The sequence below is a fragment of the Lipophrys pholis genome (genome assembly GCF_963383615.2).
Source record: "Lipophrys pholis genome assembly, chromosome: 20".
In the NCBI taxonomy this organism is placed as follows: Eukaryota; Metazoa; Chordata; class Actinopteri; order Blenniiformes; family Blenniidae; genus Lipophrys; species Lipophrys pholis.
In genome coordinates, this window is record NC_137648.1 from 20,977,420 (window position 1) to 21,000,667 (window position 23,248).

The following is a 23,248-nucleotide window of genomic DNA, read 5'->3' on the forward strand; positions in this document are numbered from 1 at the left end:
GTGTGTGTGTGTGTGTGTGTGTGTGTGTGTGTGTGTGTGTGTGTGTGTGTGTGTGTGTGTGTGTGTGTGTGTGTGTGTGTGTGTGTGTGTGTGTGTGTGTGTGTGTGTGTGTGTGTGTGTGTGTGTGTGTGTGTGTGTGTGTGTGTGTGTGTGTGTGTGTGTGTGTGTGTGTGTGTGTGTGTGTGTGTGTGTGTGTGTGTGTGTGTGTGTGTGTGTGTGTGTGTGTGTGTGTGTGTTCGCTCTGTGACGTTTGAGAAACGGAGAGATGAGCTGCTGATTTCTTTCATTCAACGAGATTGAAGCATCGCGGATCAGTGAGTAAATGTGTTTACTGACTTCAGAGCAAAGTTTCTTTTATATGTATTCATATATTTTAAAATGTGGTTGATATTTTTATAGAAGACAAACGAGATTAAAAACAGAAGGATCAGACCTTTAAATACAATTTTAACTAAATTATAATTTTTCATTTTTACTCTTAGAGTTCAAGTTCATAATATAGTTTAAATATGTATATTTAATAACTTAACTCTGCTGTAAAGAGATTTACTGAGGTTTAGGGATTAAAAATGAATTTAAACTCGACGATTCCAAATTTGTTGTTGTTGACACGATCAATACGTTCAGATGCTGCAACATCTGGATTTACTGTATAGAATTAAGGTATGTTGTATTATTTATCATTTTAGTGACGCAAACAGTTTAAATGTTTAATAACCAGAAGTTTCTGGTTTAAAATATGAATGGATTAAAATACAAACTTGTACTGTGAAGTCCCACAGTATTTCTTCATGTTGTAGTTTTAATCAAACCGTTTTCACAGTGTTGATGATTCCAACATGGACTTTCCAGCTGGTTTTGGTTGCAACGCTTGACTTGTTCACGAGTCCGTTAAACTTGAATCCAAATAAAACAACAACAAAGGTCAGGACTTTTAAAGTACTGGCGTTACAGTATTTGACATTTGGAGGTAAATAAGTTTATTCTAAACATCTTTTACAAACAGTTCTAGGTTTCTAAACGGTTTAAAATTCCCTAAAAGCCTCGAGCATCTTGCTGCTCGTCTCTCTGGACCTCCGTCGTCACAGAACCACAACCTGATCTGATTAATCTGGTGATTAATCTGATGTGATTGGCCTGCCATTTGTTTTGATGCCAGATGTTTGTTCAGGTTTTACCCCTAAAAGAAAAAACGCCACTGAAGTTCTTCCTTCTCCTGGAGACTTGAAGATCTCATGATGGACCAGTGGAGACTTTCCGTGGCGGTTTTGAAAAATGCTGTATGTCCACTGAGCAGAGGAACGCCGCCGCGTGTTTACTGTACTTTATTTGGACTGGAGGGAAAAAAGGGTCAAATATATTTCTAAAGCAGAGTTTGGATTTTATGCAAAATGATCTGGTCAGTTTTTTTTTTCTTCCTGTAATTAAAAGCAATAAAAATGAGAAGTGGAGCCATTTTCTTTCTTTCGTTGTGTGTGTGTTAGGATTTCATTATTAATCTGCCGCGGACGGCAGGAGTATCATCTTATGAACAAAAACATCTCATCCAGGCGAGTGTTTCAAATGAAAACACATCGTTGTTTCAGGAAAATTTTGCATTTACACGGCAACGGTAGAAAAACAATGTAGCTGGTATCGTTTCAGTCTCTATTGTTTTCAGCGAGTCAGAACCACAAACCAGTGAAACGTTGGTGTTTTCACCAGAAATGGTGTAAAAAGGCTTTAATTCAACGCTAAACGTGTGTCTAGACGAACACTAGAGTATCGTCGGCAAACAACTGGACTTTTTTTTTCAATGAGTTCAACCACGGTGTTAAATGTGCTTTGGGTTTTTATAAAGAACCGAGTGTGTCAGAGAGGAATAATCCTGGAGATGTTCAGGACAGGATTTATCCACATGCTTTTAAGAACATCCAGTTTCTCCACGTCACAATGTTTTTCTGGAAAATCTTAATTCTAGAGAAGAGAAATGAGTGTGCTAACTCCTGTTGTTGTTGAGCGCCTCGATGAGCATCTTGTTGTACTCGGCCACCAGCTGGTCGACGTTCTTGGCGACGGAGGTGTAGTCGCTCTCCTGGGACTTTGAGGCGATGACTGAAGCTGCCGTTGAGGATCAATAAGCTCCATGAGACTCCAGGGACTGAAGCCAGAAACGTGAAGGATACACTCTTTCATGACGAAGTTGTTCTGCTCCAGGTGTTTCCACTTCCTCTCCAGGTTGACCAGCTGAGGCGGGAAAACAGAGGACGGCACGATCACAAGATCAATTCAGCAAAGAGTTCTTCACAATATTAATGAGTCGGCACAACTCAAACATCATCTAACGATATCAGAATGTCGTGTTTCTGCAAGAATGAAGTCACACAGGAAGCAGGCTGGAGTGGTACCAGAAACCGACCACCCCGGGTGATTAGAACCAAAAGTTGTCACCTGAGCGTGAGTCTCATTCTCCTGCAGGTTGAACTTCAGAACCTCCTGTTTCTGGTTCATCTCCCCCAGCAGCTGGTCCAACGAATCCCGGCGCTGAGTCAGCAACACTCGGTCCTCCTGCAGCCGCTGCTCACAAACCGACGTGTTAACGGTGTTGACCTACCACACGTGTTGACGTACGACGCTTGTTGACGTATGACGTGTGTTGACGCGTGTTGACGTACGACGCTTGTTGACGCGTGTTGACGGGTGTTGACGTTTGAGGCATATTGACGTATGACGCATGTTGGTGTTCGACACGCGTTGACGTATGACGCGTGTCGACGTATGAGGCATGTTGATGCACAATGCGGCGTGCCACCAGACACCTGGGCGAGGACGCGCGGCGTGGCAGCTACCTGCTTCTTGTCCTCCGCGCTGCGCCGCAGCGAGTCCAGGTCTCGGTAGGTCAGCAGCTCAGACTCCATGGCGGCGACTCGCTCCGTCAACATCTGCAGCTCGCCGCTGATCTTCCCCTCCAGCTGCTGCACCTTCTCCAGGTCCTGCTGCAGCTGCTGGGACTCTGGAACACACACCATCAACTCTGAGTGTGTGCGTGTGCGCGCATGTGTGTGCGTGTGTGTGTGTGTGTGTGTGTGTGTGTGTGTGTCCTGACCGCTGCTCAGCCCCTTGGCGGTGTTCTCTGATTGGACCACGTCGATCTCCTTGCTGAGTAGCACCTCCTGCATGCTCCTCAGCTCACTGGCCGACACTCGGTCCACCTGCCGCAGCCTCAGCATGCTCTACACACACACATGTCAGACGTTGAGTGTGTGTGTGTGTGTGTGTGTGTGTGTGTGTGTGTGTGTGTGTGTGTGTGTGTGTGTGTGTGTGTGTGTGTGTGTGTGTGTGTGTGTGTGTGTGTGTGTGTGTGTGTGTGTGTGCGTGCGTGCTCCGTCCTCACCCTGCTGCAGTGCTCCAGCAGCGACACGATGTTCTCCTGACTCCGACTCATCTTGTCCTGCTCCTGAGCTCGAGTCTCCTGGAAGGATTCCTGGAAGCCTGCCAAGAACCACAAGCGCTTAACAGCCTCTACTGACCCCTGCTGGATGGAACCAGGAACTACACTTGAGACATTTACTTCCTTCAGAAACAGCTGAACTGTAACTGTCATATGACATCAACAAGAGTGTTGTCTATATATATATATATATCCTTATTATTATTATTAATATATACATACACTTGTATTTTATCAAATAGATCTATATCTAAATCTATGTTTGACTATACATACACACAAAAACATGCACACATACATACATCCTATATCTAACTGACATGCCTGGAAAGGGGGAGAGAGAAGTAAAACCTAGTCCTACCCCTTTTACAAGATTCAATCTTATTAAATTATCTTCTAGTATTAAAAATATAGTTGTATATAATAAAATGTATACAGTAAGAATATATAACATCGAAGACATTACACACACACACACACACACACACACACACACACACACACACACACACACACACACACACACACACAGAATAATTTAAGCATGGCATTCATACACATTAGTCCAGACAGTGCAGTCCCTCCCCAACATACATTTTCACACACAAACTATTAATACTATATAACTATTAATTAAATTAATATACTTGCATTCCCACATGTACAGTCTTTGTATGACGGTGTGAAATTCAACAATGTAAATTTGCTGGCGACGGTTTGACTTACGGTCGATCTCCTCCTCTCTCCTCTTCAGCTCCTTGTATTTCTGCTGGTATTCACCTGGTGAGCAACAGTCACAGAGTTTGTGATGGACTGGCGTTAAACCGTCAAGACTCCAGAGGAAAGCGGCAGATCAGAAGCTTCTGGAACAATTAAACTCATAAAGAGTTGAAACAGTGAAGTTTCTTTACCCGGAGCGACGTCCGAGCCCTGCTCTATGTGCTGCAGCTCCTCGCCCGACTGTCTGATCCGGGTTCTGATCTCTGAGAGCCTGAACACAGAAAACTTGACTCATCGACGAGGTGTTTCTTAAAAAAAAGCAGTAAAAATCAATGTGAAGGACGTGAAGACATACTGTCTGTCCATGCTGGCGATTTCCTGGTTGTCTTCCTTCACCTGCGGTACAAAACAGCTGATTGAGGCTCGTGAACACTGCAGGTTGTTAACGTCACGTCGTCTAACTCCACCATGTTGTCTCACTCCATGTCGTCCAAATCCAAAACGCCGCCTAACTCCACGTCGTCTAACTCCACCATGTTGTCTAACTCCACCACGCCGTCTAACTCCACCATGTTGTCTAACTCCACCACGCCGTCTAACCACCACGTTGTCTAACTCCACCACGTTGTCTAACTCCACCACGTTGTCTAACTCCACCACGCCGTCTAACTCCACCACGTTGTCTAACTCCACCACGTTGTCTAATTCCACCACGCCGTCTAACTCCACCACGCCGTCTAACTCCACCACGTTGTCTAACTCCACCACGCCGTCTAACTCCACCACGTTGTCTAACTCCACCACGTTGTCTAATTCCACCACGCCGTCTAACTCCACCACGCCGTCTAACTCCACCACGTTGTCTAACTCCACCATGTTGTCTAACTCCACCACGCCGTCTAACTCCACCACGTTGTCTAACTCCACCACGTTGTCTAACTCCACCACGCCGTCTAACTCCACCACGTTGTCGAACTCCACCACGTTGTCTAACTCCACAATGTTGTCTAACTCCACCACGCCGTCTAACTCCACCACGTTGTCTAACTCCACCACGTTGTCTAACTCCACCACATTGTCTAACTCCACCGTGTTGTCTAACTCCACAATGTTGTCTAACTCCACCACGCCGTCTAACTCCACCACGTTGTCTAACTCCACCACGTTGTCTAACTCCACCACATTGTCTAACTCCACCACATTGTCTAACTCCACCACGTTGTCTAACTCCACCACGTTGTCTAACTCCACCACATTGTCTAACTCCACCGTGTTGTCGAACTCCACCACGTTGTCTAACTCCACCACATTGTCTAACTCCACCGTGTTGTCGAACTCCACCACGCCATTTAACTCCACCACGTTGTCGAACTCCACCACGTTGTCTAACTCCACAATGTTGTCTAACTCCACCACGCCGTCTAACTCCACCACGTTGTCTAACTCCACCACATTGTCTAACTCCACCACGTTGTCTAACTCCACCACGTTGTCTAACTCCACCACATTGTCTAACTCCACCACATTGTCTAACTCCACCGTGTTGTCGAACTCCTCCACGCCATTTAACTCCACCACGTTGTCTAACTCCACCACGCCGTCTAACTCCACAATGTTGTCTAACTCCACGTCGTCTCACTCCACCACATAGTCTCGCTCCACGTCTTTAGGGTTAGGGTAACGTCAGAAACTACCAGAACGTCACAACACGTCACACGGACGTAATTAATGTTCGAGAAACAAAGTCGCACTGGATTTCACAGGATTTCATGAAAAAGTCACGTCTTTTATAAGCTGCTTGTCTTTTGTTGGCCTTTGCTTGTTCCTTACTTTTGAGTACTGTGGTGCCTGTACCGGAATAAAACTGTCAAGTAACAACCTTGTCTTTTGTTGGACTTTGCTTGTACCTTATGAGTACTAGTGGACAATTGGCGAATAACTACTGCATTTGCATGAACCTGACTAGGAGCTGTCTTGTCCATCGTTGGCCATGAACCATTTCACTTACGTTGAAAAGGACATTAAAGATTGAGATTGATAAGACAAGACAGTTGTCTTGTCTTTTGTCTGTACAGATTTGAAACTCACAGAAAACTATCTTGACTCCCCACTGAGCAAGCAACGTCCATAGACGTCCAAGACACGTCCGTCCGTCCGTCCAGGCCGTAATCTGAACGTCTATCCAATAGCCAGAACTCGTTGACAAATGACACATAAAATGGTGGACATCTAAGACACCAAGAATCAGTTGAAAGGATGAACCTAACCCTAACCCTAACCCTAATCCTAACCCTAATCCTAACCCTGACAGCATGTGAAGTTTAATGTTCAATGTCTGAGTTAAGACCATTTATTGTTTTGGTCACAAGACATTGAACTTTTCAGGTCTCCATGGAGAAACCGGTCACTTTGAGAACCTGTCATCTTGTGAATACGACTATGTACATGAGTAAATGTTTCATCAGCACTGTCAAGTACCATATTCAGTTGGTGTGCTCTCACTTTACAGACACACGGTTGTGGGTTCAAATCCAGCTGATGGAGTTAGTGAAATTTACTTGTGTGTACATGGGTTTCCTCCCACAGTCCAAAATATGGAATGTAAATGTAAATGTAAATGCTATAGTGTGTGTGTGTGTGTGTGTGTGTGTGTGTGTGTGTGTGTGTGTGTGTGTGTGTTCTGTGTAAGCCCGTTGACCTCTCCTCCTTCTTTTGAAACATATTGTCATTGACGTCCACATGACGTCCAGACGAGACGTTAATACAACGTCCAAGAAAGACGTCTAAAAAGCTTTTATTCTGGTCCCTCTGAGGACGTCTTCTGCATGTCTAGAGACGTCTTTCAGACGTGTTTTGGACCCGTGTTTGCTCAGTGGGTCTGGTCCTTTACCACGACAGCCGGTCGGTTTGCTTCAGGTTGAAATTAAGAAACGGAGCGCCACCTGCTGGAGCATCCTCTCTCTCTCCTGTTCGGGCGAGCGCTGGCTCTTCTGCTCCGCCTCCATGGCGTCGCGCCGGGCCTCCAGCGCCGACAGGCTCTCGTGGAGCCGGGCCACGTCCTGCTTGAAGTACAGGTGGGACAGTTCCTGGCGACAGGAGAGATTCCACTTTAGAACCTGCTGCGCCGGAGTCGCTTCGCTCGGCGCTCTCCTTTAGCTCCACCCACCTCCTCGTAGTCCTCCCTCCTGGTGAGGAGGACGTCCAGATCCTCCTGGAGGACGCTCATCTCCTGGAAGAAGCAAAGGTTAATCCCGGTCGCTCCATTCGCTCGCTGTGGCGCTGAAGCGGCGGTCGTACCTGCAGCAGCTCCTCGTTGGCCGCCGTCATGCTGAGATATTTCTGCTGCTTGGCAGACGACATCGCCCGCACCACTTCCTCGGCGACGCGTCTCTCGGCCTGGATCTCCTCGTCCGCGGCCCGGATGGCTTCTTCCCTCCTGCAGAGGATCAATGATGAAGCAGCGAAGCGGCTGGACGATCGACACCGAGAAGAAGTCACCTCTGAACCACACAGACTCACCGCTGTAACCTTTAGGAAGTTTTAAACTCTCAAGTCAACATTTTTCAATGATTCTTGGGCTCCGCTGTTGTTAATTCACATGATAAAAAGGCCTTTAACCCACTTCTAGGACTCTTTTAAAATGTCAAATTTGAGGGTGTTTGTGTCGTTTATTTATTAACGTGTGCTTGTATTGTTTTTTTTTATTAAAAGTGCATTACAGATTAAATGTATTACATAATAATAAGAATTATTATTATAAATATAATTATTATTATCCTTTTTTAAATAAAATCCAAATATCCTATCAGCTCAGTTTGATCTAACTTCACTTGTTTGTTTGCCAAAATTAATTCAGTTTAAAAAAAAAAAAAGCATAAAGAGTTGATTCTAGCAAGATACAGAGATTTTTAATAGTAACGAGGGTTTGGGTTCTTATGATTGATTGATTGACGTTGCATCACTGTAATTATGTAATGACATTGAAGATAAAAATGTTTTGTGTGACTAAAAAGAAATAATGACTGTGTAAAGGGGGAAGATTAAATAAATCTCTACTTTCGAACATGTAAAGCTTGTGGCAACTATAAAAAGTGTGCGATCACTAAAAACCACAATTTTTTATTTAAATTTTTGCTTAACTTATTTTGGCGTTTTTCTTTGTTACTGGTTTGTTACTTTTCTTTCTGCTGTTACTTTAACTTGTTCGGAAAAAAACACGACTCTGCTGTTTTCGGGTTATAGAACCCAAACAGGGTGGAAGGTGATGCAGCAGAAAAGCAGTAAAGCTGGCGCTGTGCTGGAAAAGGTCAAACACGGACCTGAGCGACGCCGCTGATCCTGTCAAAACAAAAGCTTCCTGGTCGATTCTACTTCCTGTGTGGCTCGAGAATAAAAGCCGCCGGTTGTTAATAATTAACAGACTTGTAATAGAAGCGGCGTGAGAGGGAAGGAGATAAACGACAGCTCCAGGCTTTACGAGGAACAAGGGTCATGTGCTGCGCTGGCTGACGAGGGCGACAGGTGAGGGCACTTCGGAGCGTTTCCTCACAGGTAAGAGTCTTTTCTTGGTGCTCGTTGAGGGGCGGAGATTCCTCCGTGTACCAAGAGTTTCAGAACAGGAGCCGGAGCGTTGGCGCTTCAGGGGTCGTCTGGTGGAAATGAGGCTGCAGCCGGTCCTCGTCCTGCTGTGTGTGACTGCAGTCGCCCTGGACTGTGGCGCTGGAGCTCCGGACCAGGATCCGCTGGTGGAGAACCTTCCTGCTTCACGTTGATTCACGTCTTTTCGTGGTTCGTCTCTTACAATCTGTTTTCCGTCCTCCGGCAGACGAGGAACTTCACCGGCCAGCTGCTGCAGGTCGTCCCGTCCAACACCAACGACTCGCTGGTCACTGAGCTGCTGCTCGATGGGAACCGGATTCCCCTGAACGACTCGGACCGCCGGGCCCTGGGCACGTACCCGGCCCTGGTGGAGCTCCGCCTGGACGGGAACCTCCTGACCCGGGTACCGGCCGGGTTCTTCTCTGTGGTGCCCAACCTGACGAGGCTGTCGCTGGCCGGGAACAACATCCACAGGTACACCAGACCGCCGCCTCCACCGGCAAACTGAGTCCCGGGCCTGAACCGCAGGTTTCTGTTGCAGTTTGGACTCGGAGGCGTTCTCTGGTCTGGATCTCTTAACGGACCTGGACCTGTCAGGGAACCAGCTGACGAGTCTCCCGGCTGAGCTGCACCAAACCCTGCACCGCCTCCAGGTGGGTCGTCTGCCCTCAAACAGTTTAACACCCACCCTTCTTTTCATTACTCCTGAGGCCTTGTTTCCATGGCGACGGCGCTCACGGCCACTGAAGGTGAAACTTTGAGAAACGGCTTCCAAGGTGGAAAGATTTGAAAAGACGACCGCTGCGCTTCACAACCGTAATAACCGTAGTTCTGCACATGCTCAGTGGAGACAATCAGACATCCGTGTTCTCCGGGTAGTTTCAGTGTTTCTGCTACTGCAGCGAAAAACTGAAAAACTTTTCAGAAAACAAACAAAAAAAACCACAAAATCGACGCGTTTTCCATTGAAATGTCGTGTAAACGAGGCCTTAGAATCTAAATACAACCTCCAACTAAGATCGCTGGTTTTTAGTAAAGATTTCTTGCTTGTCGACAAGCCGACGTCGTCTGATGAAACGTCGGACGAAGCCGTCGCCCGGCCAGAAAAACGTCCCTCTGCTCAGCTGTGGTGGTTTTGTGTTTGTGTGCAGGTGCTGCGCCTGCAGGGGAACCCCTGGAACTGCTCCTGCCTCCTGCTGAGCCCCGTCCGAGAGATCAGCGCCGCGAACGTCTCCATCGGTGAACAAACCGTCTCGGTCTCGTACGGTGACCGTCTTCTTACAGCGACCGACATTCGACGTCCGTGATAACGGTCACACTCTCTTCAGGTGAAACCCCCGCCACCTGCGCGTCGCCCCTGAGCCAGGCAGGAAGTGAAGTGGTGAAGGCTGCAGCTCGGTGTTCCTCCCCTCCACCAACCACGTCGACCCCAACGGCTGCACCCAACGGCACCGAGTCGCCCGGTCAGACCCACAACAACACCAACGGTACCAGAGAGACATGCTGACTCAGCACTCTAGATATCCTCTCTCCATCCTCTGACATGGAAGAACAAACATCCTCAAAAGTTGCTCATAAACGACAACTGGAGGGTCGTTTTGCAAGTCCAGAGTTTGCTGCGATAGAAACACTTTGTGTAGAAGTTACAATTTGCCCCCCGTTACCACGGAGACGGGGTCGGTATGTTTTCAAAAAGTTCCTCCCTGCACTGCAAAAAAAACAAAAAACCCCAAAGAGTAGCCCAGATAGAAGATATCGACATAAACGAATGAAATTATCTGTTCATGCAGCAAGTAAGTTTGACTTGATCTTGAAATACAATTTTTAAATTGAGATTTAAGATTATATAGTGAAATATTGTAGCACTTCGATAAATGCATTTAAAAATAATATATATGATTATTATTATAGTCACTATTATTATAATTATGATGGTAAATAGAATAGATTGTTTATATTATTAGTATCATTATTATAATCAGAAATACTATTACTATTAATATTTTTGTATTATCATCATTATTATCATCATTATTACAATCACAAATATTATTACGATGATGAATTATTATTATTATTGTGTGTGTGAATGGGTTTGGGGCTGTTGTCAGCGAAAAGGCGCTATATAAGTAAGTCCATTTATCATTTATTATCATTATTATTGTTGTTATTATTATTCAAGGACTAAGAATAAGTAAGTAAAAATAAATAAGGAAGGTCAAATTATGTAGAATGTCGAAACTCAGCAGCGTGGGAGCGTCTCACTGAGTTTCCAGCGGCTCCGAGCGCCGTCATTGTTTGATCACCACAACGGTTGAAACTCAAGGAGTTTTAATCCTCGTGTAAACGTGAGCGGAGACCCTCGAATCCCCCACAGCTCAGGTTGGAGCAGGAAGAACCTCCAGGGTGAAACTTCTGGGCCAAGTGGATCAGATCTTCTCCCTGCAAGGCGGAGTCTCTCTATCAGAAACGTTTTGTGTCTTCACTCGTGGATGGTTAGACGCTAACGAGCTGCGTTCCTCCTCCAGCAGGACGGAAACCGGCGCTGGGGAACTCGTGGAAGTTCACGGCGAGCGTGGCCGCCCTGGCGCTCGTCACCTCGGGGCTGATCGTGTGCGCGGTGAAGGGCCCGTCCTGGTACAAGCTCTTCCACAACTACCGACACCGCCGGCTGCACCAGGACGACGACGGCGACGACGACCCTCACTTCGTGACGACCGTCTTCAAGAAGAGGGGGAGCTACCGCGCTCCGCAGACGTTCAGCTTCGAGAACCAGGACGGGCGGGTGGCGGCGGCGGCGGCGGCGGCGGCGGTGGAGGAACCGGAGGACGAATACTTCGAGGATCCGTACATCAAGAGCGACGGAAACGAAGGAGAGGAGATCCCAACAGAACCATGAGGAGGCCAGGTGACGATCCTCAACCACAGAAGAGAAACTGTTTATGGCGCTCGGGCCTCGTTTCCACGACGACGTCAGAAACACTGGGAAGCGGCGTCGTTGGCGCTTCCACCAAATGATAAACTCTGTTTTTTCCTGAATAAACCTCCCAAATGTAACAGAGTCTTCCATCTTTCTTGCTGGCGTGAGCTCCGGCTCATTAGGCTCCGCCTCCAGTTAATAAAAGATGGAGACGATTCTAAACGTACGGACAGAACAGATATCAACGGCTGTAAAGGAAATCACATGGCGGGGTTGATTAAAGTAACTGAGTAACATCAGGAGTCATGTTATTATTATATATATATATTTTTTTTTAGCATTTGGCCAAAGACTGATAAGTTATATTTATTATCTGAGAGCAATAAAAACTAAACTTTAAAGTATTTCTTTGTCACAATAAAGTAAATGAAGTGATTGTTGCCTAGCAACACCAAGCTTAACATCAACGCTGGTTTAATTTTCTTATAATTATGTTCATTGTTGAATGATTTTAATTTTTTGGTTTGATGTCACAAGGTTAAATTAAGGTTCAAGTAGAGCTACACTCGGTAGAGCACAGACCTCCGCCGCCACATTTGTTTGTGGAACTCAGGTAGCATCGCTAGCATGATAGCCGTTAGCTCATATCGATGCTAACTAGGTAGCTTAGGTAGCAAGATCACTGTGTGAAACACTGAGCAGGGAGCGTCTCCATGGCAACAGACGCTGATCTCCTTTGATCTCCTCCATGAGGTGCCTCTCCCATCCGCTTTGTGTGGGACATTTTTGGAGGGATTTATATGGAAACGGTTTGTCGTTAACGTCACAAAATCTAATCTATTGGTCCTGGGATGATGATAAATCATTCCTGAAGACTTCATGCAATTTGGGAGTAGCTTTTGCAAAATGGTGGTAAAAAAATTTAATAAATAAATAAATAAATAAATAAATAAGATGATGAGATGAGATAAAATAAATTTACTTATAAGTAAAATAAAATAAAATAAAATAAAATAAAATAAATGAATGAAGCCAACTTGGTCATGTGGACACAGAATGATGAATTATGAAGTGTTACTGGCTGTACAGACTGTTTTGATCACGTGACTCCGACAGTCCGACTCACTCTCTCCTCTCGGTGAAGATGCTCTCCATGCTCTCGTTCTCGCAGTCGTTCTGCGCCTTCAGCTGTGGGACAGACACATGGCAGGCCATCAGATCATCAGATCATCACTGGAACAGGTCGTTGCGGAGACGCCGCGCTCTCACCGTGTTGTAGTCATTGACCATCTCCTCCACCTCCGTGCTGGTGTTGAGCTTGTCCACCAGCTGCAAACGAAGCAGAGACGTTAAAGGAAAGACTGAGGAGTGTCAGGAAGACGTGACGGCGTGTGTGGTTACCATGTTGTGGTCGGCCAGCTGACCCTGCAGGTCCTTGATCTCCGCCGCCAGGCCTCCGGCTCTGAAAAACAGGAAGTGAGCAGGTGGGATGGGTTCTGGAAGGTTTTCAAGGACCAGAACCAGGCGGAGCGCGAACCTCTTCTCGTAGGACAGGTAGACGGAGTTCTCCTGGTTGTAGTTGTCGATCTCCTTTAGCAGCTTGCTGGTTTCTGCGGTCAGCTCGGTGACTTTGCTCCTGAAGGAAACACATGCGACAGGCGGCGCTCACACCACCACGTCTTCACGTGGAAACTTTCACTGCGTTTCGGGATTCTGTTTCCACGACAACGGTGATCAAACTGAAAGACGCAACTTTTTGAAAACACTCGGACTCAGTCCCCGCCATTGTTAATGTTTAACGCGTATTGTTAAATGTGTGTGTGTGGTATCATTACAAAAACAAACTAGAGCTATACTCGGTAGACCGCAGACCTTCTCCAACACGGCACTTGTTTGCGGAATCCAGTTAGCATCGATAGCATGTTAGCCATAAGCTCATATCAACGCTAACTCAGTAGCTCAGGTAGCAACATCGCTGTGTGAACCTCTGAGCAGGGAGCGTCTCTACGGCAACCGATGCTGATCTCCTTTAAGCTCCTCCATGAGGTGCCTCTCTCATCCACTTTGTACGGGAAAAGTTTTTTCGCAGTTTTGGGGGATTTCTTTGGAAACTGTTAGTCGTTAACGTCCCAAAATCGAATCGATTGGTCCTTGGATGATGACAAATCATCCCTGAAAATTTCAAGCAATTCGAGTGAGGAATTTTTGCAAAAGGTTGGTAAAATACATACACACAAACCAATAAATAAATATTTAAATAAATAAATAAATACACAAAGATGAAAACATAACCTTCTCGGCCAACTTCATTGCCAAAGGTAACAAACAACAGCTCCAACTAGTGGCGCAACTAGAAAACTACATTGTTTTTGAAAATCAACAGAAACGATGCGTTTCCTCCTGAAACGTTGTCGTATAAACGGGGCTTCGTTCTCAGAGCACTTGATGTCTTTAGACACTTCAGACAAAATGACGTTTTTTTAGAGGAACTCCCACGGAGACGTCCTGCTAGCTTGCGTTCTCACACGTTACCTGAGGAGGCCGAGGTAGTAGGACTTGTCCAGAATCTGTCTCTGAGGCCCTTTGGAGGAGATGCAGGTCGTAGAGAAACAGAAGTTCAGACATGAGAACCTCCATTGTTGCAGCTTATTTCAAATGTTCTTACAATTTTGTGTTTCGGTTCTTTAGCCGACACAGGACCGAGTCACACACGCAAGGCTCAAGTCATTTTTTTTTTAATCCGACTGATGTGACACTAAAGCCAAAATGTTCCGTTTTCAACTCCCTATCCTGATCGCATTATGACGAAAATAACCCCGTGACCTTTGACCCACAAACGCTAACCAGGGTAATGATGTCACTGCATCATGTGACGTGTCAGAGGACAGGGGATTGACAACTAAACATTTTGGTCTTAATTTGACATCAATCAGATTAAAACTGATCACCTTATGACCAAAGTATTTTGGAGGGGGATCTTTCAATGACCTTTGACCCAATCGGTCTAAAAATGTATTGGAACCATCCCTGAAATTTGCGAAATGTTAGAAAATTACACACACATATATATATATATATATATATATACAAATGGATGGATGGATGGATGATAGATAGATAGATAGATAGATAGATAGATAAATGCAGACAAAACCTTCGCCCCAAATTTCATTGGCAAACCTAATAAATATTTTTAAATATTTTAAACCAGTACATGGAAAAAAAGGTAAACTGCCTTGGACTTGATGTAACCAATGACTTGACCAAGAAAAAAAAAGACTGGATCGTTCCGTGTGTGACTTCGTCTCATGTCTGCTCTTTAGTTCCAGGTGTTTGTGTGGAAGTGAAGCGTGGCGCCACCTTTCATGCCGGTCTTCATGCCGCTGAGGCCCTGCTGGGTGACGGGACGCTCCGTCACTTTGATGGACGCAGACAGAACTCCGGGCGTGGGGACGCCGCCCCTCATGGCAGGATGACCGCTGGTACCTGGAACCATCTGGAAGGACCAGCAGAACCCCCCCCCCCACCGTGAGGCAGAGGTTTCGTCTAAAAAACCTTGGGGCTGCGGTTTCTTACCCCTGTGGCCACGCGGATGGCGGTGGGAGGAGGGCGGACGGCCGTCGGAGGTCTGCCGGTTCCACTGCGGCTCATCGGACGGCCCAGGCTGGACGGAGGCCGCTGAGTCGACATGACGCCTCCAACAGGAAACAACTTTTAAAAAAAGACTCAAAAGATACCATCACCTTTTCTTTTAAACCCTCTGATCCAGTGTTCCAAACTGTTTATTTACACTCCTTCATTACATTTTTATCTTCACAGATTAACAACAAAGTACCCTTGAACCTTTTTGTAGACCAAAATACATCACCCCATTCTTAAATCCCATTACGCTACAGTATAAATATATATTACATTTTTATTCTGTCTCGTTTATATTTTAACTTTCTAATCCATTTATTGTGTTTTTTCTGTGTGAAGCTAATTTCCCCTCTTGGATAAACAAAGCATTTGTTTTCTAGTCTCAAACAACAACCAATCTTTGAAGAAAAGTAAAGATTCATGTGAAGAGGAGAGAGCAGTATTGTAATTATAATTTGATGAATGTATAAATATAAATAAGAAAACATGTTGTAATTCAGCTCAGAAAGTAAAATTTCCACAAAGGCAACTGAGACAAAAGTATTCTGTCCTGTGAAGGTTTTGAATCACTCTGGAGAGTCATAGTCAAAGGAAAATATGATTTAAATGTGTTTTTCAATTTATTTTTTTAATATTTAATCTCATGAGATTCAACGTAACATGCAAAACTCAGTTTAATCATGTTTTTAACAGATTTACACTCATCTGTGAACATTTTTTATAACCCGACAGTGAGGCGTCATGAGGATATAAAAGATATCTCATGAGAAAGTTAATATTGTAAATAAAGAGTAAAACTCTTCTTTATGCGTTAGCTTAGCTTAGCTGCACACATAACGTCGTCGTTTGCATCAAAACAGCCAGAAAACACAAAACGCTTGGTACCTTCGAGTTTAAACTTTGACACTTGTCCGGGTCGATCCGTTTAAAAGTCCCCAAAACGTCTGGAAATGTGAAAAACAAGAATAAAATCTAAACAGGAAAGTGCGCCGCCATGACGCCGCGACGTGTTGACGTCACCATAGCAACAAGCCGTCTTCTTCTGTTTAAAAAAAAAACGTTGAACGGAGGGGAAGGAGCAGTGCTGCCCCCTTGCAACCGCCAGGAGCGTAACCACTCAATCTGTTGAACTTTAACGTGTGGTTCTCAAAAGTTTATTGAACATCTTTAGAAGAAATTGTGACAAAAAGAATCAAATTGAAGGTTAAACTATACGAACTACACGGACAGAATAATCTGTATAAACAAAGATTCAAATAATAAAAATACTTTTTCATTGAATTCAGTTTCATTCACATTGTGCAAAATTACTACAACGCCATGTTGAAATCTGGGAAAGCCTCGACTAAAGGCATTACAATATAATCGGTCCGATTTAAGTCCTGATCTCCTCCCGATCACCGGGAGCACGGGTACGATTGTAGGATGTCCGCAACAAAACCGGGTCTGATTTTCCTGTGGTGTGTTAAGGGCGATTTTGTCGGTCCGATCCGCTCGGAAGGTCTCGGAAGGAAAGATCGGCGATAATGAATAAATGTATATTTGCGAGGACAAATCCTGTGTGTTCTGCTAGAGAGGCGCCGACCAGCAGGGGGTGTGACGTCATGAGCACCGGTATGAAAACCAACCAGGCTGAAAGCAACACTGCTGCTGCAGCCAAAGACAGAAAGATCCAGACTCGTTAATGCCTGACTATATGAGACTATACAATATTAATTCATTGAACAATATCATCATGAATACCTGCATGTCACCGAGATCACTCAGTTTCACTTCATTATTCCTCACTGCTTCTTTTACTTTATATTTTCCATCCGTTTGTTTTGAGGCCGTTTCCCCCGTGTGAATGCAAAAATCCATACGTTCTAAACAACCCCAGGTTCATTTTTCTATCTGCTAAAGTCAACTTCATGTTTTGTGTGTTGATGCCTTTATTTTGAAAGCGCAACTTCCTGTTCTAGAGCGAAAGAAGCTAGTTTTACGGCAACAAAAGGACACGGAGAAGATTAAAGTTTCCACAGAGCATAATTGCTGCATTTAAAGTGTATCACCCCCTGGCAGCCCCCTTGATAGAGGCACAAGGTTTGTTTGCGTGGTAAAGAAATTAGATTTGACTGTTTTATGCTTCTGAAAGTTGTAAATGTATTGATTTTATTGTAAAGCTGAGATGACTTGTTAAAACTGTAATGTTTAAGCTCGGTTAACGGATGTAAGAGTATGGCTGTAAGTTCAGCTCTCACGGTGAGATTGATGGTTCACTGACATTAAACCTAAAAATCCATCAGTAAAGTGTCATCCTTCATTGGGGGGGGGGGGTATGCCACATACATAATAATGTCTTGACAAATTCTGAACGCACGCGACAAGAAGAATCAACACAAAAAGAGTTTTAGTCCAATTTATTCCATGTTTAATTATCACATCACTAATTAACAAGAAATCACAATGAACACGTTTTCAAACCAAAAAATAAAATTCAAATTATGAAAAAAAAAGAAAAAGAAAAACACACACAAAAAAAGAAACCGATGAGGTTTTGTAAATAACAAAGCAGATCTACGTCGTAGTTTGTTAGCATGCTGCGCGGGTATCCGATATGTTTCCACGGCGACGGCTCGTCCAGTCAAGCCACAACGAGTCCGCCGACGTCGCGTAGCATGTGTCCTTTACGAAAACCTCCACAATTAGTATCCGCCTGAACAAAAACTCCCCCTTGATATTCTACGTCACCGTTCATTAGTGTTAGCCTCTGTCCTGTTTGGTTAGCGTCCGTTTGAAGCTAATGTAGGGGTCTGCTGCCTTTATCGCCGTCACAGCTCACGTTTCATCAAATTCATCTTTAAAATTAATATAACTGTGAAAAAATCTAATTCGTATGGTTTGCTAGCTAATGTAGCATTTCTGAAACTAAAGAATTTCAATAAATATTCCAAGTTTCATGGGGTTTGGTTGTTTTTAGCTATTTTAGCCGTTCTTAGCTACGTTAGCATTTTTGTTTTGCTTGTTGTACCCACGTTAGCGGTTTTACCTTTGAGCAATTTGTAGTTGATGAAACTGTGTTAGCAATTGTCGCTATTATTAGCTATTGTCGCTAATAATTGCTCCAATTTTAAATATTTTTGCTGCTTTACTGTGACGCAGTTTTAAACGGTTTTAAGACATTTCAGGTGGTTTTATCCATTTTAAGCTTTTGGCCAGTTTAGCTTCTTCAGCATTTTTAGCCGTTGCAACCGTTAGAAGCTTTTAGCTTCACGTTATAGTTTCTTTTTTTACCGCGTGACGACGCTCTGAGGAAAACTGCGAACGCAGGCGAGACAAGTCAGCAAGGTAAAAACATCCGTTACTACGTTGTCGGTAAAAAAGAAAGTATGACATAAAGTTAACATGACAAAATTAGCATAATTAGCTTTTACCCTTTTTATTAGCCATTTTAGCTACTTTACCGTCGTCTAATTTTTGGTTTACGCCGTTGCAGCAGTTTCAGCTGTTTGAGCAGCTTTCCCTTCTTGAGATATTTTTTTTGTTCGCAGTTTCAGCGACTTCCGCCGTTACCGTTTACAGATGTCTTTTAGCCATTTGAGCGACTTAAGCTTCCGCAGCCGAAGGTCGCAGACCCCCGAGCGAATCGCAGGAACATTTCCATCTCTTAAGACTAAGCTAACTCTTTGTTTCTCGATTTCGCGGCAAAACAAATCCGCTCCCGGTGAGATCAGAGTGTCGCGTCGACGTCCGAACCCAGCGAGCCGCCAGAGTGCGACGGCCGCCGGCAGGCTACAGGAACACAACGATAAATACATATACAAAAGTGTTGCGTCTTTAGTACAATTTATCTCAAAAGACATTCTTTTTTTTACTTCAGTAGACCCTTTCCGGTGAAAAGAGGCAGACTAGTTCAACCTGTCATGCTAATAATGAGCCAATATAGTCGCGATAAAAAGACGCACTTCCCTTAAAAACCGAACGAACGAGTGAACGCCCCCTACCTTTCATTTTTGTTCTTGCACTCCAGGGCCTCAGCAATAACACATCTATATACATCAGTGTGCAAGTCGGGAGGAAAAGATCGAATTTAATCCTGGATAGGCACCAAAAAATAAAAAATAAAAATCGCTGGAGGACAGTGAAAGTACGCAACGCTGCTAGCTCTGTTAGCAACACGCTAACGTTCCCGCCATCCGAAGACACTTAATATGAAGGTATCGCCTGAATTTTGTCAAAAGGCTTTTTTTTTTTATTCGTTATTTAATCTAAAGAAGCACTGGAAGAGTCCCAGAGAAGAAAAGTGAGAAAATTTATCAATCATCATTCATAAAAACGTCACAGTCACCGCCTTGTTCATATATTAAAGCTTTAAGGTGCCATTTCCTGTCTGACAAAATCATTTTTCTAAAGTGGCAATTTCCTTGGGAAGTACATTTTCTCCAGGAAACCGTGTGAAATTATTCAATGTCAAAAATCGATAGCCTCGGATAATTTCTCCCCCCAAAAAAGAAAGAACAGCAACTCTCTTGTAATTGTTGGAATACGGATAAAACAGGACTGGATCAATTATTCTCGGTTGAAGGTTCAAAGTCGCAAGACGCTAACTGGCTAGCGCCATGCTCGCTAGCGAAATGCCAAACTTAAATGTCTCGGGGGGAAAAAAACATCGTAACTTTGAAGTTTATTTTTGACGTGAATAAACGTGACGTGACGTGTTGGCGTGTGCCGAGCTATCGGTGCAACATCGGAAGTCTACATAAAGAACGACAAGCTGCTCATAAACACGTATAAACCAAAGTAAAATAACAACGATTGACAAAATCAATTGTTTTCTGGCTTGAAACGCTCTTATTTTGGTACAAGAAGATGTTATTCATTTCATTTGTGTTGCTTTTAGAATAAATACGCTATTTTCCGAGCTATAAGTCACATCTGTTAAAAAAAAAATTCAAAATTGTCACGAGAGACATTAACATATATATGTCGCACTGGTGTAAAAAACACATTTATTTCACATTAATACATAAAAAGAACTTTATTTTGAAAGTTCAAGAATATTTTTCAGTTAAACTTGGTAGATTTTTGTTTCCGGATTGTTAGTTAAATACGGTAATAATGGAGGTTTTTCTAAGACACTGCAGCAGCATTTTGTTGTCATACAGCGACAACTAGAGGCTGAAGATGGTATATTTTAATAAGAAGAAGCTTAGTGTGACTTCTAGTCTGGGAAATACAGCAATTTAATCAAAAAGAATGAAAACCTTCATATTTTTGTACACTGCTGCTCTTTTTAAGCTTATTTCAGCTCAGTGTTTCAGGTTCAGGTGAGCTTCGCGGTTAAAAAAGAAAAAAAGAAGCATTTAAGCTAACTAGCTAGCAAGCAGCTAAACCATTTCCTTACGAGGGGGTGGAGACCAAATCTGGAGCTTTTAAGAGAAGAAATACTGAACCTGTGTTTCCGCGTAGGCAATTGTTGCAAAAACTGACCCATTTCACGTGTTAGCATGCTAGCTAATTTCTCCTTACGAGGTTAATATTCTACCTAAAGAAAGAAAAACGTTACGTCGTGTTAGTCGCTGGTGCGTCCCGTGTTTTGAGTCGTTTTTCTGTGTAGAAGATACGGAACCATCGGAGCGAACTTACATCACGTCTACGATAAGAATAATAATGAGGCACATACAAGACCCGGCTTCACTTCACGCGTCCCTCGTCTACATCCTGATATCCGCCTCAGCTCTACTCTCGTACTTCTAAGTCTTCTCGTCTGCTTCTCCGGCAAATAAACAACATCTCAGCATCTTTTACAATCCGTCGAGCTCAGAGGTCTGCAACCATCAGTTTTAATATATTTATCACTATTCTTTATGTTGTATTTATTAAATGAAAAGAAATATTAAAAAATGCTGACGTGTTAATGTACTTAATATTTGTCTGTTTAAGCTATTTTAGCCAATTTAGCAGTTTTTGGCCAATTCAGCATTTTTAGCCAGCTAACGGTTTTCAAGACATTTTTGCGATTTTTAGCTATTTGGCATTTTTTGCCATTTCTACATTTTAAACAAATTTTGCATTTTTAGCACCGTTAGCTGTTACAGAATTTGTAGCATATTTAGGCCAATTTAGCATTTTTTAGCTATTTCAGCTATCAGAGCCAATTAACAATAAGCCATGTTAGTGTTTAATCGCTTTTAGCCAATTTAGCCTTTTAGATGTTTTAGATATAACAACCAATTAGAAAGTTTTGCGATTTTAGCACTTTTTCTGCCATATCGAGTCATTTCAGTTCTTGACGTATTGATCTTCTCGCTGTTATATCAGTTTGAGCCTTTTAGCATTTGTAGCTAATATAGCAGCAAACTCATCGCGAGTTGACAAACTTTTCAACCATCGTTTCATTCAGAGCGATAAAATCCGATAAAAATCCGATGTGTGTGTGATTTGGCGGTCGACCCCTGAGCTCGCTCCTCCTCCCTCAGTGTGCGTTTCCAAGATTTTCTGTGCGCTAATGAACAAAATGAACAGAAGAAAGAAGCTGTATTGCTTTTACAGAAAAGAAAAAGAAAAAAAAAAAATACAATAAATAAATACAACCCAGGACCTGGAGGGGGCGGCGGAGGAACACTGAAGCTGATTGTTACGGGACTTTGTCACTAGAACACGTGGTCACGAACACGAGTAAAGTCGGAGACGGCTTCTACGAACGCCGGGCGGCTACTGGAGCTCGACGAGGAGGAGAAGAGGAGCGAAAACCAGGCTTCCAGGAAAAGAAGATAAAAGTCTAAAGTAACCCAGAGCAGTCAGTTCAGGAGGAGGAGGGGGCGGGGCCAGGCGGCGATGTCAGCGGTGGTCCGTGGGAGCGAGCGGTCTCGCGGAAGTTGAGCTCGAGAGACTCAATCTGCGGAGGTCAAAGGTCAAAGGAGGGGGAGGGGGGGGGGGGGAACAAAATAAAAAATAAAGGAATAAGAGAGGAGGCGTTGGTGTTTAGAGTTACAGGCCTGCAAAATAGAGAAGGTGGAAGATGGTGGTGATCAGGTGCTGGAGACACGATGGACACACACACACACACACACACACACACACACACACACACACACACACACACACACACACACACACACACACACACACACACACACACACACAATGTAACCCAACCCCGAGCACACACGATGCTCATCACTCAAATTCTTCGTCTTTAAAAAAACAAACATGAAAACGACTCAAAGGTTTAAACTTTGTTTCCTCGTTTCAAGTTAAAACACAGTTTCTTGTTTCCAAAAACGTCTTGAAAACAATAAACAATGTCCGTTTACACGGAAACTGTGGACAAGTTGAAAGCGATGTAGATTTTCTGTCGGGCCACTAGAGGGTGCGAAGCTCCTTTAAACTTCTTTCTTCATTGTTTTGGTCGACTCGTCATCTCAACTCCACGTCTATGAAAGATTTACGATGACAGTAGATCCCTTCTGCTGTTACAGCGCTTTCAAAAAGTTGTGTTTTCCTGTTTCCACAGAGACAAAGTCGGAGCGGCTTTCAAAGAGTTGGATTTACCCCCGTTTCCATGGAGACGGAGTCAGCGCGTTTTCTAAAAATTCCACTTTCTCCATTTTCACGGAGACAGAGCATTTTCAAAAAGTTGCATTTTCCTGTTTCCATGGGGACAAAGTCAGAGCGTTTGCAAAGAGTAGCGCTTCCGCCCGTTTCCATGGAGCACTTTCTTCAGAATGTTGGGGTTGTCCCCCCCCCGTTTCCACGGAGACGTAGTGTGAGTGTTTTCCAAAAGTTGCGCTTTCCCCATTTCCATGGAGACTGAGCATTTTCAAAAACTTCCGCCTTGGAAGCCGTATTTACAGAAGTAGTGTTTTCAGTGGCTCCGAGCACCGTTGTCGTGTAAACGGACCCAAAACGATACGAAAGTTTTTAGTTTTCGGCTTGTCCTGTGAACGGGGCCGAGTTGA

The 23,248-nt window shown here is 44.0% G+C and overlaps 3 protein-coding genes across 5 annotated transcripts in view; 1 reads left to right on the top strand and 2 right to left on the bottom strand.

Annotated features, from left to right (window-relative positions):
- Positions 1–90: 90 nt before the first annotated feature.
- On the bottom strand, positions 91–16,814 carry ift74 (intraflagellar transport 74). 2 transcript variants are annotated; one of them, XM_080489196.1, is made up of 20 exons: positions 16,194–16,814; positions 15,246–15,364; positions 15,030–15,165; positions 14,202–14,250; positions 13,207–13,305; positions 13,071–13,131; positions 12,939–12,998; positions 12,796–12,857; positions 7,448–7,586; positions 7,317–7,379; positions 7,093–7,236; positions 4,506–4,546; positions 4,342–4,421; positions 4,157–4,210; positions 3,374–3,471; positions 3,086–3,212; positions 2,829–2,992; positions 2,431–2,556; positions 2,166–2,226; positions 91–2,094 (listed from the first exon to the last, which is right to left on the bottom strand). In XM_080489196.1, the coding sequence occupies exons 2-20, from the start codon at positions 15,357–15,359 to the stop codon at positions 1,979–1,981; spliced, it is 1,794 nt and encodes a 597-aa protein (XP_080345322.1). In that variant the 5' UTR covers positions 15,360–15,364; positions 16,194–16,814; the 3' UTR covers positions 91–1,978. The 2 variants fall into 2 exon arrangements, with proteins under 2 accessions (XP_080345322.1, XP_080345323.1); XM_080489197.1 differs by having other exon boundaries at positions 15,246–15,380; positions 16,194–16,350.
- LOC308125455 (uncharacterized protein) lies at positions 8,626–11,965 on the top strand. Of its 2 annotated transcripts, none has more exons than XM_080489200.1 (6): positions 8,626–8,895; positions 8,976–9,223; positions 9,291–9,402; positions 9,901–9,988; positions 10,078–10,236; positions 11,278–11,965. In XM_080489200.1, exons 1-6 carry the CDS (start codon positions 8,809–8,811, stop codon positions 11,646–11,648), a joined length of 1,065 nt encoding a protein of 354 aa, XP_080345326.1. In that variant the 5' UTR covers positions 8,626–8,808; the 3' UTR covers positions 11,649–11,965. The 2 variants fall into 2 exon arrangements, with proteins under 2 accessions (XP_080345326.1, XP_080345327.1); XM_080489201.1 differs by having other exon boundaries at positions 8,632–8,895; positions 11,281–11,965.
- An 878-nt stretch (positions 16,815–17,692) lies between the features above and the next one.
- LOC308125448 (uncharacterized protein) overlaps positions 17,693–23,248 on the bottom strand; it is a 94,880-nt gene continuing 89,324 nt past the window's right edge. The window contains exon 17 of the mRNA XM_080489190.1: positions 17,693–22,285. Within this exon, the coding sequence (XP_080345316.1) occupies positions 22,278–22,285 (8 nt within the window). The 3' untranslated portion in view covers positions 17,693–22,277. The remainder of the gene's footprint in view (positions 22,286–23,248) is intronic.

What these genes read in the sequence shown, in the direction of transcription:
- LOC308125455 (XM_080489200.1), top strand. Translation starts at nt 8,809, where the DNA reads ATGAGGCTGCAGCCGGTCCTCGTCCTGCTGTGTGTGACTGCAGTCGCC. An exon ending in AAACCCTGCACCGCCTCCAG is followed by an intron (nt 9,403 to 9,900) that starts GTGGGTCGTCTG and finishes GTTTGTGTGCAG; the next exon opens with GTGCTGCGCCTGCAGGGGAA. An exon ending in CGCCGCGAACGTCTCCATCG is followed by an intron (nt 9,989 to 10,077) that starts GTGAACAAACCG and finishes CACTCTCTTCAG; the next exon opens with GTGAAACCCCCGCCACCTGC.
- ift74 (XM_080489196.1), bottom strand. Translation starts at nt 15,359, where the DNA reads ATGTCGACTCAGCGGCCTCCGTCCAGCCTGGGCCGTCCGATGAGCCGC. An exon ending in CCATCCGCGTGGCCACAGGG is followed by an intron (nt 15,166 to 15,245) that starts GTAAGAAACCGC and finishes TGGTCCTTCCAG; the next exon opens with ATGGTTCCAGGTACCAGCGG. An exon ending in GGGCTCGGACGTCGCTCCGG is followed by an intron (nt 4,211 to 4,341) that starts GTAAAGAAACTT and finishes GTTGCTCACCAG; the next exon opens with GTGAATACCAGCAGAAATAC.